The sequence below is a fragment of the Chelonia mydas genome, chromosome 4 (genome assembly GCF_015237465.2).
Source record: "Chelonia mydas isolate rCheMyd1 chromosome 4, rCheMyd1.pri.v2, whole genome shotgun sequence".
Classification (NCBI taxonomy): domain Eukaryota; kingdom Metazoa; phylum Chordata; order Testudines; family Cheloniidae; genus Chelonia; species Chelonia mydas.
In genome coordinates this window covers 69,991,027-70,006,872 of record NC_057852.1, presented here as the reverse complement: position 1 = coordinate 70,006,872, position 15,846 = coordinate 69,991,027, and the positions used below count along the sequence as shown (strand labels likewise).

At 40.8% G+C, this 15,846-nt stretch overlaps 1 protein-coding gene across 1 annotated transcript in view; it reads left to right on the top strand.

The window, feature by feature from the left end:
- SH3RF1 (SH3 domain containing ring finger 1) overlaps positions 1-15,846 on the top strand; it is a 154,052-nt gene that overhangs the window by 99,358 nt on the left and 38,848 nt on the right. The window contains exon 7 of the mRNA XM_037897508.2: positions 12,224-12,378. Coding sequence (XP_037753436.1) covers positions 12,224-12,378 — 155 coding nt within the window. The remainder of the gene's footprint in view (positions 1-12,223; positions 12,379-15,846) is intronic.

Here is a 15,846-nt window from a genome sequence, read left to right as displayed (position 1 = left end):
AGTCACAGTTTTAGTCGCACCGTTAAACAATAATAGAATACCATTTATTTAAATATTTTTCATGTTTTCTACATTTTCAAATATATTGATTTCAATTACAACACAGAATATAATGTGTACAGTACTCACTTTATATTATTTGTATTACAAATATTTGCACTGTAAAAAAAAGATAAATAATAGAATCATAGGACTGGAAGGGACCTCGAGAGGCCATCTAGTCCAGTCCCCTGCACTCATGGCAGGACTGAGTATTATCTAGACCATCCCTGACAGGTGTTTGTCTAACCTGCTCTTAAAAATCTCCAATGATGGAGATTCCACTACCTTCCTAGGCAATTTATTCCAGTGCTTAACCACCCTGACAGTTAGGAAGTTTTTCCTAATGTACAGCCTAAACCTCCCTTGCTGCAGTTTAAGCCCATTGCTTCTTGTCCTATCCTCAGAGGTTAAGAACAATTTTTCTCCGTCCTCTTTGTAACAACTTTTTACGTACTTGAAAACTGTTATGTCTCCTCTCAGTCTTTTCTTCTCCAGACTAAACAAATCCAATTTTTTCAATCTTCCCTCATAGGTCATGTTTTCTAGACCTTTAATTATTTTTGTTGCTCTTCTCTTGACTCTCTCCAATTTCTCCACATCTTTCCTGAAACGTGGCACCCAGAACTGGACACAGTACTCAAATTGAGGCCTAATCAGCGCGGAGTAGAGTCGAAGAATTACTTCTCGTGCCTTGATTATAACATGTCTGCTAATGCACCCCAGAATAATGTTCAGGTTTTTTTGCAACAGCGTTACACTGTTGACTCATATTTAGCTTGTGGTCCACTATGACCTCCGTATCCCTTTCTGCAGTACTCCTTCATAGGCAGTCATTTCCCATTTTGTATGTAAAGAAATACTATTTTTCAGTTCATCTCATACAAGTACTGTAGTGCAATTTCTTTACTGAAAATGGAATGCACCTAACAAATGTAGATTTTTTTTTTTACATAACTGCACTCAAAAACAAAACAAAAACCAAAAGACTGTTAAACTTCTTGTGAAGCCAATTGCTAAGACAAACAAGTTTATTTGAGACAATGCTGCTAGCTTCTTATTTACAATGTCACCTAAAAGTGAGAACAAGCATTTGAATGGCATTTTTAGCCATAGCCGGTGTTGCCGGGTGCCAGATATGCTAAACAGTCATATGCCCCTTCATGTTTCAGCCACCATTCCAGAAGACACTATGTAAAATAATAATAATAATTCTACATTTGTACGTTGCATTTTCATGATTGTACTACAGTACACGTATGAGGTGAGTTGAAAAAGACTATTTCTTTTGTTTACAAATATTTGCACTGTAAAAAAATAATAAAAAATAATATAAAGTGAGCACTGTACACTTTATATTCTGTTGTAATTGAAATCAATGTATTTGAAAAAGTAGAAAACGTCAAAATATATTTAAATAAATGGTATTCTATTATTGTTTAACAGTGTGATTAAAACGCCGATTAAACGCATTTTTTAAAATCAAATTAATTTAGAAGGCGAGGTCAAAGACATGCGGACAGTGATGAAGTTTGTAATGGCCCTTCATTCCTGGGGTGGTTAGTTCCATAGTTTTGGGCCAGAATAGCTCAGTCTCCTTCACAGACAATCTTTACACTTACAGTTGAAAGTTCAGTTTTGCCAGAGGAGCGTAGTTGTCAACCATGATCTTCATCCCAGAGCTTTAGTCGATCTTTTAGGCACACTGTGACCACTCCATAAAGTGTCTTGAAGATAAGGACTGTGGTCTTGAACATGCTTAATTATTCTACGGGAGACCAGCTTGGGGAGTGGAGGACAAATTTGATGTGTTCACAGTAGCTAGTGTTGCTGAGAGGAGACTGCAGCATTCTCTTGCAGTTGTAGTTTCCTCAGTTGTGAAGATGCCATACCCACATTGCTTTAGTTCAGCTGAGAGGCAACAAAGGTGCGAATAACTGAAGCCACATCATCGTTTGGCAGGATGGAAATGAGTCTTTTAGCCAACTGGAGACGGTAGACATGCTATTAGGTGAGATCTTAGAATTAGTTCACTTTAATCCAAGAGCACTCCTAAGCTACAGACTGAATTTTTTGATTGTGGCTCAACCAAAGGAGACTGCACTGTGGCTGTGAACTCTTCACTCAGCCCACAAGCATAAGCTCTGTCTTGCACAGGTTGAGATAGGTTATTGATGATGATATTACTAATCCCTGTGGGACCCTATTAGAAACACACCAACTCAATGTTGACTCCCCATTTACAAATACATTTTAAGAGCTATCAGTTAGCCAGTTTTTATATCTGTTTCATATGTGCCTTGTTGATTTTGAATCATTCCAGTTTCTTAATCAAAATATTGTGTTACCAAATCAAATGCCTAACAGAAGTTTTAAGTACACTACTTCAACACTATTATCATTATCAACCAAATTAAATAGTCTAATCTAAAATTATATCAAATTTAATTTGACGAGATTTATTTTCCTTAAACATACACTGGTTGACATGAGTTATATTACCATCCTTTAATTCTTTATTAACCAAGTTCCATATCAGCTGTTTCATTGTTTTGCCTGAAATTGAAGTCAGGCTGACAAGTCTATAATTAAGTGAGATCATCCTGATTATCTTTTTAAAATATTGATACAACATTAGCTTTCTTCCAGTCCTCTGGAACTTCCCCAGTGTTCCAAGACTTATTAAAAATCAACTATAACAGTCCACAGAGCTTATTGGCCAGCTCTTTTAGAACTCTTGGATGCAAGTTATCCTGTCCTGCTATGTAAATATGTCTAACATTAGTAGTTTTGTCTCTAATCCATGTCCTGTACTCTGAGGAAGGTTCTTTCATCTGTTAGAGACATCTTGATATGGAAGACAGTGCTAGTGAGTACAGACAACACAACAGTAGTTGCCTAGCTGAGATAAGGGGCACTTAGTGTGTGTTTTCTGTGTTTGGATCCAGCTTTCTCTTATTGACTGAAAAAAATGTATCTTCTGAGACAAAACATTTCACAGAGAATTTAAGTCACTGTGCAGTCAGTACTGCAGAGCAGTTCTCCCAGGAGAAAAATCCAGATCCAGATATAGGTGCCTCTTCTTAGATATGATAGCATCTTTTTTGAATTCCATGCTGCCCTACTATTGCACCTACTGCCACTCCCTGTAAACTACTCCAGAACATGCCTTTGTAATTTTTGGCCTTTTTATTCTTCCCTGTCTCTCCTTCATGAGGGTACCTGTAAGAACTGGCAGACAAAGTCAGTACCATAATCATCTGTGCCATGCAAGATGAGAAGTTGCAGATGTCCACTAGTAGGTCTTGTTTCTGGCTCAGGTACCCAATCTCAAAAAGACATGTGTGATTCAACATCGTGATTTCAAGAAACTTGTAAGAGTTCTGTCTTAAGGTTTTTTCCTCTGTCATAACTAGTACTCTTCTTTATTCTATGAGATCCAGTAGCTCCATGTTTGTTGCCAAACATGCAAGTCACTTTATTTTGCTGTTAATGAAAGTCATTAAAACTACCAGGTTCCTTTAGTTGCATTGGAGTTTCTTCAAAAATGCCTGACAAAGGCTGTGGCATTAATACCCGTAAGAGTTAAACCACAGCAGTAAGTGTAACCCAGAGCGGGAGAGACATCACTGGTTCACATCCTCTAGTGGTGCTTTCTTTTTGACCAGGTTCTGGATTAGGCCTCTGTTTAGGCAAGGCATGTAATTCCTATGGGGAATCTGAATTTATTCTCTGCTGTCTGCTTGAAGTCCTGGGCTTTATGTACGGAAGTCTGTTGACTCTTAATGTTCTTTTTCTTGTTACCTTATTTTCAGTAAGCAGAAACTGTGCGCTGGCAGCTTTATTCTTTCTATGTATACAAGCTGCAGTCTTGTGGCCTTTGTATTCTTTTACTGTAAATAATGTTAGACACGTCTTCAGATGAAGCAACCTATGGTCACAGAATGCACAACAGTTCTTTTAAAATTCCCCTTTCTCTCCTGTTTCATAACCTCCTGTCCTATTTGTAATAGTGTGCTAGACAGATCCTAACAGTTCCAGATGGCTGTTTTGGAGTTGTGTAAGGTAGATTTTGTATCTGTAAATGATGTTTATGCATCTCTGGACTCTGAGACTGATACCTCCTTGGTATCTTGGATAGTATTAGTATCAGTGATAGGTGCAGTTGGTTCTTGACATTCATAACCTGTTAACCATTGCTGGCTTAATTTCTTTTTTTTTGTATTTAGAAGTGGGAACTAGCTCACGGATTTTTATTTATTGATTTTTAAGGCTCTCCCTTTAATTTTCCTCTTTGATTCTGGAATACTGTGGAAATTGCTTGGGAATCTGAATGCAACAGGGAGTCTTTAATCCCAAAACTTTTGCTACACTTTGATTGGTGTTTCTGGCTATCATATGTGATGACCATAAACAACCCAGTAATTTCAGGCTCGTGTTTCTGTACCTCTGATATTTTACTTAAGGGTGGTGGCTATTGTTTTAGCTATGGACTAACCCAAAGATGGCACAAGGTTTAGTTCACTTAATACAGCTCCTTTTATGTTACAACAAACTAATCTGAGAAGAAAAAGGAGGAGGAACTGAAGAGTCAGAACAGGAAGTCCCAACCAACTCCTCTAAGTAACAAGTGTCCATCTTTAAAGAATCTCTGAAAAAATGTATCTATCATATATCTGTGGGGCCTAATGGAGAAAAAGTTACTGTCTTGTTCCATCCCCTATAGAATAAGAGGCACGCTTATTTTCTAGGGAGGGTATGACAAGCCCTCTAGGTTGAACTGGAGAGCAAATGGCTCCAGGACAAATCTGAGAGAGTTCCTGGAGCTAAGGACTCTGTGGGTCTTGTAGCTGTGCTCATGTTTAAGGCCCTGCTATGATTGAGTGGTTGCAGTCTCCTGTCTTGAAAGTGATACACATATATGGTCCAAAGAATGTCAAGACTGCTATTCTTATTCCCTTTGTAATACTACAGTTGTGGATGCTGTTTTGACCAAAGCCAAAAGTTCTATGAGATGTGAAATTTATGACTTTGGGCTAAAATCCTTAGAGATAAGCATTAGGAATGAGACAATTTTCAAATTGCAGTAATAGCTACATGCATTGTAAACTACTTGTACTGCATGGGCAAAATTTAATTTTATATTTACAAGATCTATAATTTCACTGTTTCTGAAAGAAATTCAGAATATGGTTTTAAAGAAGTTGTACCTGGGATGATAATTCAGCAGGTGTTCTCTCTACACTAACAGCAACAAAATAATAATTTAGGTATAATTTGTATGGTATAACTTCTAATAGCAGAAAGATACTTGTCATGGTTTTCACTGAAAAATGCAGATGGTTAACAGGTGTTTTGAAGGAGGAGAAAGGAGGTAATTTGCCCTAGTAGAGTGCGAGAATTCCATTCAGAAGTAGCAGAGGAAGAGAAATGTAACGTGACACCATCATATTGTTTGCCTCATGATCATTCTGCCTTTAGATTCTGGTATGAGACTGAAACTACATTGGTGGGTTTGGGCAATGATCTCCTATCCAGCAGTGTCCATGCTGCTGCCTTTTGATACTGCTGAACATGAAGTGGTGTTGACAAGTTTGCAGTAAATAGTAGCATATTGAAGAAAAGGAGTACTTGTGGCATAAGCTTATGCTCAAATAAATTTGTTAGTCTCTAAGGTGCCACAAGTACTCCTTTTCTTTTTGCGAATACAGACTAACACGGCTGCTACTCTGAAACCTAGTAGCACATTGTTTTACTTTGGAGGACTCTGAGGGAAACCAGGGGTTATTTGTTACCCTAAAGGGGGAACTACAGGATTCTGTCCTGGTCACACACACAATTTGTGTGTGTGTGTGATTGAATATGAAGCTGTCTGGTAAGGAGGCATGGACTGTCATGCTTTAGTGTGCTAATGACACTTCACTCTATATCTCCTTCATGTCGAACCATCCGATTCAGTGGTACAAATAACTCTGCAGGAGGGGGCATAAATAAGAGGCTAGCTGTCTGATGGTTAGTCTTTATAAAAGGAAGATAATTTCGGTAGGCTGGGGGAAACAACCAGAAGTGATGAGGGATTGTATCAGTGTGGCTTTTGTAAGTAGTTCAGATCATAGTTTAGGAATTTTGTTAGACCTGAACCTGAATTAATTAACCTTCTGGGCCTGGTGCAAAGCACATGTTTTTCCAGACGTTTTGGCAGTTGATGATCAGAGGGATGATAGGACATATTATTGTTACTTTGCTATTATGTCTTTTGTAATATTTTGATGTTTAAGATGATTATTGATCTTTAGTTGATAGAGGTAGAGAAGCGGATTTCTTACATCTGATTTTTAATATTATTTATGAGTGCCTAGAACATAGGAGGGATGCCTATATGGAATTTTTAACCTGAAGTAAATAAAATAGCACATCATTTTAGCTATTTTGCAACAGAATGTGGTGTGTGGTACTTTTTAATATTCAAAACCCTTCCATTTATGGTGAAGACTTTTTAAAAATGCTGTATTCTACAGTCAAGTGTATTCCGTAGCTGGAAAGTGATTATGCAAACACAGTGAGCTCTATTTTTTTCCTCTGAATTTCATTAGGCAAAAAATTCCTTTTTAACCAGCATAAAAGGTTTTACTCCCCCACTTATATTTGTGCTTTTTTTGTGTGAAATACTGAATATAGGAACTGTCAGACTTGGCTTGAACTAGAGGCAGATTTGTCTCTCAGTATCTCTAAGAGATGGCTGAATGCCAGAATTTCTGAAAATTTGGCTAAAGCATTTGGATCTAGTTTATTAAGTTGGAGCGGAGCAATTTGTGGAGCATTTTTTTGTCTACAGTCAATCAGGTATTTTGTTTAGATTTCTAAGTACTTGCCAAGTCTTATGAAGTTTAATTGGGGTGCAGCTCGCTGCAGGTTTTATCCCTATAGGATAGGATTAGACAATGGCGAGGACAGCATAAGAACCTGAATAGAATAGAATGTTGTGGGGGATTGGACTTTAAAAAAAATAAGAACTCTCTTTATGGCATGTATTCATAAAAGTAAAGTACATCTCCAAGAAGGATACACATTTTAGAAGATAATCAAAGTGTAAACTGGTGGTGCCTGCATATTGTGTGTAAATATTTGCTGCATATTGTCAGAATTAGTTTCCAAGGACTTCTAATTGACCTCTCTCATAAAGGATAGACATAAGAGGGTCCTGTGCTTTTGTTGGTTGTTTTGAATACTAGTTTACATTATTAGTATTGTTACTATTACTATTATTATTATATTGGTATTACCATAGCACTTCGGGGCCCCAGTCCTGGAGCAGGACTTCATTGGCTAGGCACTGCATAAACACGGAACAAAGAGTTAGTCCCTGCCCCACAGGGCTTGCCATCTCAGTATAAGACAAGAAACAACAAATGGAGACAGAAGGGGGAGTACAAGGAAACAAAGAGGCCATGTATACACTCCAGAGCTAATGCGAGCATAGCCCCATAGGCTGTCTATGTTTACAGCAGAGTGTAGTAGAGAGCTGCTAGTAGAGAGTGTAGTAAAGAGTACAGGAGCTGCCAGAACCTTTCCCTGCTGCTGGAGCCTTTCTCCACTGCCTCCCCACTGCCAGAGCCTTTCGTTGCTGCCAGAGCCTTTCAATGTGGCAGGGAAAGGCTCCAAGAAGTGGGGAGGTGGCGGGAGATTACATTGCTAAAAATATGTGTAGATGTTTGCGGTACTACTTAGGCTTGTAGAGACCTGTGTAGGGTATATTGCCTAAGGTTCAAGCATGTGTAAGCGGGGGAATAGTCCTGCTCTTGTGGGGAACTTTCCTGGCTTCTGCACTACCCAGGTGAAGTGGACTAGCGAAAGGATCAGAGTCCTCGCTCCCACTTCCTTTGCCCAGTGGCCTCCCTGCCCTTGAGGACTCCCCTTCCACTCTCCTGTCTGGCAGAGTCCTCAGAACCCCAACAAGGCTGGGCCTAGGATTCCTGGGGGGCTCGACCTCCAACCCTACTGTGGTCACCTAGGACAGGGGCTAGGGTGTCCCCACTCCGGGGTACTCTCTCTGCACTGGGCACTTCTCTGACCCACTGACCATTACATACAAGTTAAAGCAAATGCAAGTTATTTAATCAACAATTAATTTAAAAAAAAATAAGGAAAAATGGGAAAGGTTAAAGGAAACACATCAACCCGCTCTGTGGCAGGGAACATCACAAACAGTGTCTCTGGAATGTCAGGGCAGTTCACAGTCTGTTCCTTGTAAGTCACAGGCCTTCTTCTCAGGCCCTGGCTGTGCTGTAGGGATGCTGTGGGTTGGAGACTTGCTCTGGTGGTGGCCACACTCTCTCAGGCTCTAAGTGGTAGGACCCTTCTTCCCAGTGTCGCCCTCGCCCTGTCGGGGATACGATCCAAGCCTGGCCTGCAGAGCCTCTTGGCTGAGGCATCTCCTTGTGCTGGGCCCACTGCCCAGGGTCTCCCTCACTCTCCCCAGCTGCTCACCGCACCCAGCTCTGGACTGCTCCAGCCCCAGCTCCACCATTCTGGCCCCTCTGGCTCTGGTTGCTGCAGCTCTGCTCCCAGGACAGGTCTGCTCTGCAGGCTGCTTCTGTGACTCTGCTCCCAGCACTGACCTGCTTCCTGGGCTGCTTTTCTGGCCCCTCTGGCTCTGGTTGCTGCAGCTCTGCTCCCAGGACAAGGTCTGCTCTCTCTGGGCTGCTTTTCTGGTCCCTCTGGATCTGGCACAGCTCTGCTCCCCAGCTTAGCTTGGGCCCCTGCTTTCTCCTTAGCTCGGCCCCACTCTGTCTGACTCAGGCAAATCCAGCTCACACAGAGGACGGGACTTCCCTGGCCTCCTGACTCTCTGATTAGCCTGCCCATCCTGTCATTCAGGCTGACCTAGAGCATTGGCCTCTCCCCATTGTTCCTGAGGACTATCAGTCTCAGGGTCCTGATTTCCCATAGACCCTTCCCCTTTTAGTACTGGGAGCTAGCCAACCAAAACGCCCCCACTGAATGTTAGTAAGTGGTCAACAGTCCCCTTACACATGTAGGGCACTCTACTTATCTATTCTAAGCCATGCCCCAGCATCTACACTGTTATTTATACCCATGCAAGGTGGGCATGCAATGTCTGTACTCTACACTCCATCATAAGTCTAGAGTTACCTTCAGTATAAGGCAGAAGTGGGCAAACTATGGCCTGCTGTCCACATCCGGCCCGCAGGACTGTCCTGCCTGGCCCTTGAGCTCCCAGTCAGGACAGCTATCCCCGAGCCCCTCCGCTGCTGTCCTCCTTCCCCTGCAGCCTCAGCTCGCTGTACCGCCAGCACTGAGGCCCGCAGCTCCTGCCAGGGAGAGTGGCGGCATGCCTGCAAGCTCCTGCTGCTCTGAGCGGCATGGTAAGGGGGCAGGGGCCGGGGGTCGGGGGGTTGGATAAGGGGCAGGAGGTTCCGGGGGGCAGTCAGGGGACAGGGAGCAGGGGACAGTTGGACGGGGCGGTCAGGGGATGGGGAACAGGGGGGGTTGGCTAGGGGGTGGAGTCCCAGGGGACAGGGAGTAGGGGGTGGAGACCCGGGTGACCTGTCAGGGGGCGGGGGTGTTGATGGGGTCGGGGCAATCAGGGGACAGGGAGCAGGAGGGGTTGGATGGGGGTGGGATCCCAGGGGGTGGTTAGGGGCAGGGGTCCCGGGAGGGGGCGGTCAGGGGACAAGGAGCAGGGGGGTTGGATGGGTTGGGAGTTCTGAGGGGGGCGGTCAGAAAGTGGGAGGGGGTGGGGGCCAGGCTGTTTGGGGAGGCACAGCCTTCCCTTCCCGGCCCTCCATACAGTTTCACAACCCCGATGTGGCCCTCAGGCCAGAAAGTTTGCCCACCCTTTGTATAAGGCAAGAAACAGCAGATGGAGACAAAGGGGGTACAAGGAAACAATGAGGCCATGTCCACACTCCAGAGCCTATGCTGGCGTAACCCTGTATTGTAGATATTTGTCTGCTGACAGAAGTTTTTCTATCAGTATGGTAATACCACCTCCCCAAATAACATTAGCTATGCTGACAGAAGTGCTCTTCTTTCAGCATAGTTGCGTCTACACCTGGGCTTTTTCAGCATAGCAATGTTGACTAGAGGGTGCGATTTCCCTGTGCCACCCACCCCTGCAATCCTTGTGATGTAGCTATGTCAGCATAACTTAGTCGTGTAGATCAGGCCTGAGACAGTATTGGTCAGCATGATAGGCAGTTGTGTCAATATGCCAGCAGTCTAACTGTTGTCAAATTTTTGGTAGGCAAACATAATGATAGTTACTTAAGGTGTTGAACTCCATTAGTTTAATTTCATTAACCTTCTTCAGCAAAATACTTTCCATGGTCTGTTTTTATTTAAAAAAACAAACAAAGCAGAGATCCTGTACTATGGTACTGGTGTACAATCAAGTGTATTAACAGAACCAATAAAGTACAAGAGATATCTCACCATACAGTTCCATACCAGTGGTATTGTATCATCTGTGGATGTTACAGTTCAAGTGTTAAGAAAGTAACTGAATTTGTAAATTCCAAATGATCTCCTGTCCTTTATATAATTGGACTATAAATAACGTTGTCAACAAAAATAAAATAAAGTAGTTTTGATAGTGTTGTTATCCAATGCCAAACATTTTTTAAAACCTTGGGGTTTTTTTTTGTTTCACTGGTCTAGAATCCTAAATGGATATTATCTGGTCAATGTATATAGCTGTTGCATAGCACGTTACATTCTTCTGGGAGGTCATGTACCTTCTGTATTGGGTACAGTTGATTTATTTTGAAATCACAAGGCTGTACCTATAATCAGAAGAAGATTTAAATGAAAATAAGATATAGCTGTTTCCCATCTTACCTTACTGACCACACCATTATTAAGCATTTTTGAGGAATACATTTTCATTATATTGTGCTTATAAGGCTGGTTGATGTGTGACCATTTCTGCTAGGTTTTGAAAACCATGAACATATAGTTCATTACTGAATACTGAAAGTGCAAGATTGCATTTTATGAAGCTGTCTTTTATTAATACATTGAATGCAGTATGGTGGTAATCTCACTGTGTGTGTTGCTACAGCATCTTGTATGAATATTTACTTAGAAAAATGTGAAAGAAAAAACTTAACAAATCAGTGTTCAGACAAAAAATCTGCTTGAATGTAATTTGAATTCTGAATGTTATGGTCGCAATTTATATTTATGTGCTGATGTATTGGAACAGACAGGTATACAATACATTTTGTCAATGTATATTTTTAATTTGGGGTCTTCAAAGCTGAATGAACAATGGAATGGTTCAGAAATTTGTTTAGAAATTAAGGGATTGCTTTACAGTAGAGTTGATAAGTGAAAATAGTTTATGCTTTCTGTATCACATACTGGGGGGGGTTGTATTCAGTTCTTACATGGGATGGTTCAAAGAGGGTTTGGGGGGGGCAGTCCCCCTTTGTGAGCCTGTTTTCCCAGGAGTGTCAGTACACAGGCTCTTAAAGAATTATCTGAGGTTTTATAGATCAGAAGGTAACAATTACTCTATTGATTTTCAAAAGGAATGGAATCCTGTAGGCAGAACCCCCGTTAGGATCTGCCTGTAAGGGAACTGCAGCTTTTCACTGGTGTGCTTGTTAAAGATTACCAGTCTTGATAATACTGAATTTCAAAAGCTGGCACTTCTAAATAAAAGAATAAATGAAAATGGCAACAATAGCACAGTGACTGTGGTCTACTATTGTTCTTGCTTTTTGTAGCCCACACATCAAAGGGAATTTTCTACTAGGAGTGGTTTTGGGTGCACTGCAGCTGAATTGTATATTGCGTTTCAGCTTCAGGCTACAAAAACAACCAGGGATTGAAGTCTATTCAACAGTAGGATGTAAAACCTACCTCTTGGAAGGCTTCTGGATTCTTGTTAAGAATTCTCATGAAAATGTTGTTTGTTATAATTAGAAACAACACTTTCAGCTTCCTCTGTGCTGGGAAATTACTTGTGTGTTTCCTAAACTGGCTCTAGTGAATTCAAGATCTTAAACTGGAAAAAGAGAGACAAACCTAGTTGTCTAGTTATGTCTTATCAACCAATGGTAGAATGCTGTGCTCAACTAATTTACTGTTAAAGATTTTTTTTCTGTATCTTAACACACTGTATTTTCTCTTGCTCTTTTTATTCTTTTAATACTAGAATATGAATCCCCCCCTTCCGCCACCACCTCTTTTGTCTGCCACAATCATTGCTTCAACATCTTCAGGGCTGCCTTCTCCAGGAGTAATACAAAGGCCTGCATCAGGATCAACTGACCAAACAGCACATTTACGGCCACAGTCTCGACCAAGTGTGTAAGTGAAATTGAAATGTGTTACCAGTTGTCAGTTTGGGAAGTGGGCAGAAGGGAGGTGTGAAGGGAAGGGGAAAGAGGAGAAGAAAATACAGTAAGACAGGTCATGTCTGATATAAATTGGTACATGTTCATGACTCACCAGCTGGCCTGAGTCCTGCTAAAATTCCCAGAAAGCAGTGCTTATAATTAGAAAACAAAAGCAACACAGTGGAGTTGTTACGTGATCTCCCCCAACAGTCTTCATGCTGAAAGCTATTTGTAGCATAGGTAAATATAATAGCATGCTGCTGCATTATATGATGTGGATAAAGTACAAATATATGGAATATTCATCATGTAGAGAGGGAATGTACTTTTCTTTTCCTTGAGTTAAGGATGAGGACTATCTAATTCACAAGTGGCAATGTCCTGAGTGAGTTCCTTCAGTGTCATCTACTATAAAAGGAATCAAAAGACCATCCCCATGTAGAATAATTTATGCTAGGACACAGAAAGCGTTGTATCTTGTTTGGCATGTTATATTAGCATCTCATTGTCAGGCTGCCTGTGCAGGTTGCAAGTGCAGTTCGACTGAGGATTCTACAGTTAAGTTAATTAGTGGATGGCAGTTTGGAATTAAGACAGAAAGCTGCTAGCTAGTGTTATGTCCTCACTCTTGTAATACAAGCAAATGGGAGTAATATTGCCAGGTGAAAAATATTTAATATATAACCTGTGGTCCTGACAGCATTTCTCTTCCTGAAAATTACATCGTATGAGCAATCTGGGAAAGTAGATTATGTAGGTGGGGGACTGCACAAATTGCTGGACAGGTGGAAGCAGTAAATGTTTGATATAGGAGGGAAGGGGACAAAAATACCCGCTTCCTTTAATCAGTGCACCTAGGACCAATTTTGCCCACACTGACATTTTGTAAAGCCTCTTTTTCTCCTTCCCCTCTTTTGCCTACCCCTGAGAATGAGAGTGGAAAGATTTGTTGACTTCCCAGCCAGTGTATGCAGTGATGGGCCCTTTTTCAAAAGGGGGCTTTTGTATTTTTGAAAAATGCTATAACTTATTTGTAGATGTTATTACCCATGGGTCTGATATAAACACATATATTTTAAAGTGAAAAACAAAAACAAAAAAAGCTTGCTCTTCATTTTATTCTGGCGCAGAGTGTAGAAGAAAGGTGGTGAGCAGACGGTTTCTCCCACTCTAAAGTGGCAATTAGAAATCCTACACTACTGGGAAATGTCCCTAATAATATCTAGTACAGAACTGTAGAAGTATCTGTTTTATTTTTATTTTCGAAAGCTAAGTTTGGAAGTTGTTAAATATATCTTTTAAAAAAGAAACAGAACTGGAGAGGACAAAACTGATACTCCTCCCTACTTCTTCCCCCAGTCATGATTCCAGAGTTACTACATTAAGCTGTAGCTTCTTAGGAGGAAAACAAGTGGGTTTTAAAAGTGAAACAGCAGCTACTCTGTTTGTAGGCGTCAGTTTCCAGCAACATAGCACATCTCCCTCCAGCACTTCAGTTGCACTGTAGGGACCCAGTTCTCTGATTTAAAAAGAAAAAGTTGAATCAGAAGTATTTTGTTTATTTCTGAATCTGGTCTTTCATTCCCAAGTATAAATACTCACGGAAAGGAAAAGAAGTGGTGGGGGAAGGCATGGAGAAGGATTTAATGGCTAGAAAAAGAAACTACAGTAAATAACAAAATTTACAGTTAGTATTTTCAGTTAATTTCTAATGTACAGTAATTTTAATAACATACACTAACAAGGAACACACAATAACTGATTAAAATTTAACATAATACTTTTCCCTTAATAGCGCTGTTTTTTATAGTTGCTACAAGATGCTGGTGGTGTGTCATTAGATGGCATGGGCACTTCTTGGGGTTATGATATCCCAGCACCTGTCATGCTGTAGTCTTTAATTGTTGCCCTTCACTTTGAACTCTTACCCAGTCGGAAAAGCAGAAGAAAGTGATTGTGTACCTTTTTATGTTTAAACTAAGGCTGTGAAACAATTAAAAACATTAATTGCAATTAATTGTGAGATTAAAAAAACATAGAAATCACAGTTTTAATCACACTGTTAAATAATAATACAGTAGCATTTATTTAAATATTTTGGGGTATTTTCTACATTTTCAAATGTATTTATTTCAATTACAATACAGAATACAAAGTCTACAATGCTCACTTTATATTATTTTTTATTACAAATATTTGCACTGTAAAAAAGATAAAAGAAATAGTATTTTTCAATTCACCTCATACAAGTACTGTAGTGCAATCTCTTTATCATGGAATTGCAACTTACAAATGTATGTTTTTGTTGTTACATAACTGCATTCAAAAACAAAACAGTGTAAAACTTTAGAGCCTACAAGTCCACTCAGTCCTACTTTTCAGCCAATTGCTCAGACAAACAAGTTTGTTTACATTTATGGGTGAGAATGCTGCCCACTTCTTGTTTACAGTGTCACCTGAAAGTGAAAACTGGCATTCACATGGCACTTTTGTAGTTGGTGTTGCAAGGTATTTACATTTCAGATATGCTAAACATTTGTATCCCTCTTCATGCTTTGACCACCATTCCAAAGGACGTGCTTCCATGCTGATGATGCTTGTTAAAAAAAATAATGCATTAATTAAATTTGTGACAGCTCCTTGGGGGGAGAATTGCATGTGCCCTACTCTGTTTTATCCACATACTGCCATATATTTCATGTTCCGCTCGATAATGATCCAAAGCAGTGTGGACTGACGCACATCCATTTTCGTCATCTGGGTCAGATGCCACCAACAGAAGGTTGATTTTCTTTTTTGGTGGTTCGGATTCTGGAGTTTCTGCATCGGAGTATTGCTCTGTTAAGACTTCTGAAAGCATTTTCCATACCTCGCCCCTCTCAGATTTTGGAAGGCACTTCAAATTCTTAAATCTTGGTTCAAGTGCTATAGCTATCTTTAGAAATCTCACATTGGTTCTTTCCTTGTGTTATGTCAAATCTGCAGTGAAAGTGTTCTTAAAATGAACATGTGCTGGGTCGTCAACCGAGACTGCCATAACACAATATATATGGCAGAATGCGGGTACAACCACAGAACATTCTCCCCACATACGCATACAATTCTCCCGCAAGGAGTTCAGTCACAAGTGTAAGATCCTGCCCATAAGCCTGGGGTACTTCAGCCAGCCTAGCAACAAGGACCTCTGGTTCTACTTTAATGTGCCCGGATGAGCCATGGACTGGTATGGGACTTGGCATATGTACAAGCATGTCAAGACTAAGTTCTATGTGTGGCCCAACAATCTGGAATGGTGGCCAAAGCATGAAGGGGCATATGAATGTTTAGCATATTTGGCCCGTAAATACCTTGCAACACCAACTACAAAAGTGCCATGCGAACGAATGCCCGTTCTCACTTTCAGGTGACATTGTAAATAAGAAGCGGGCAGCATTATCTC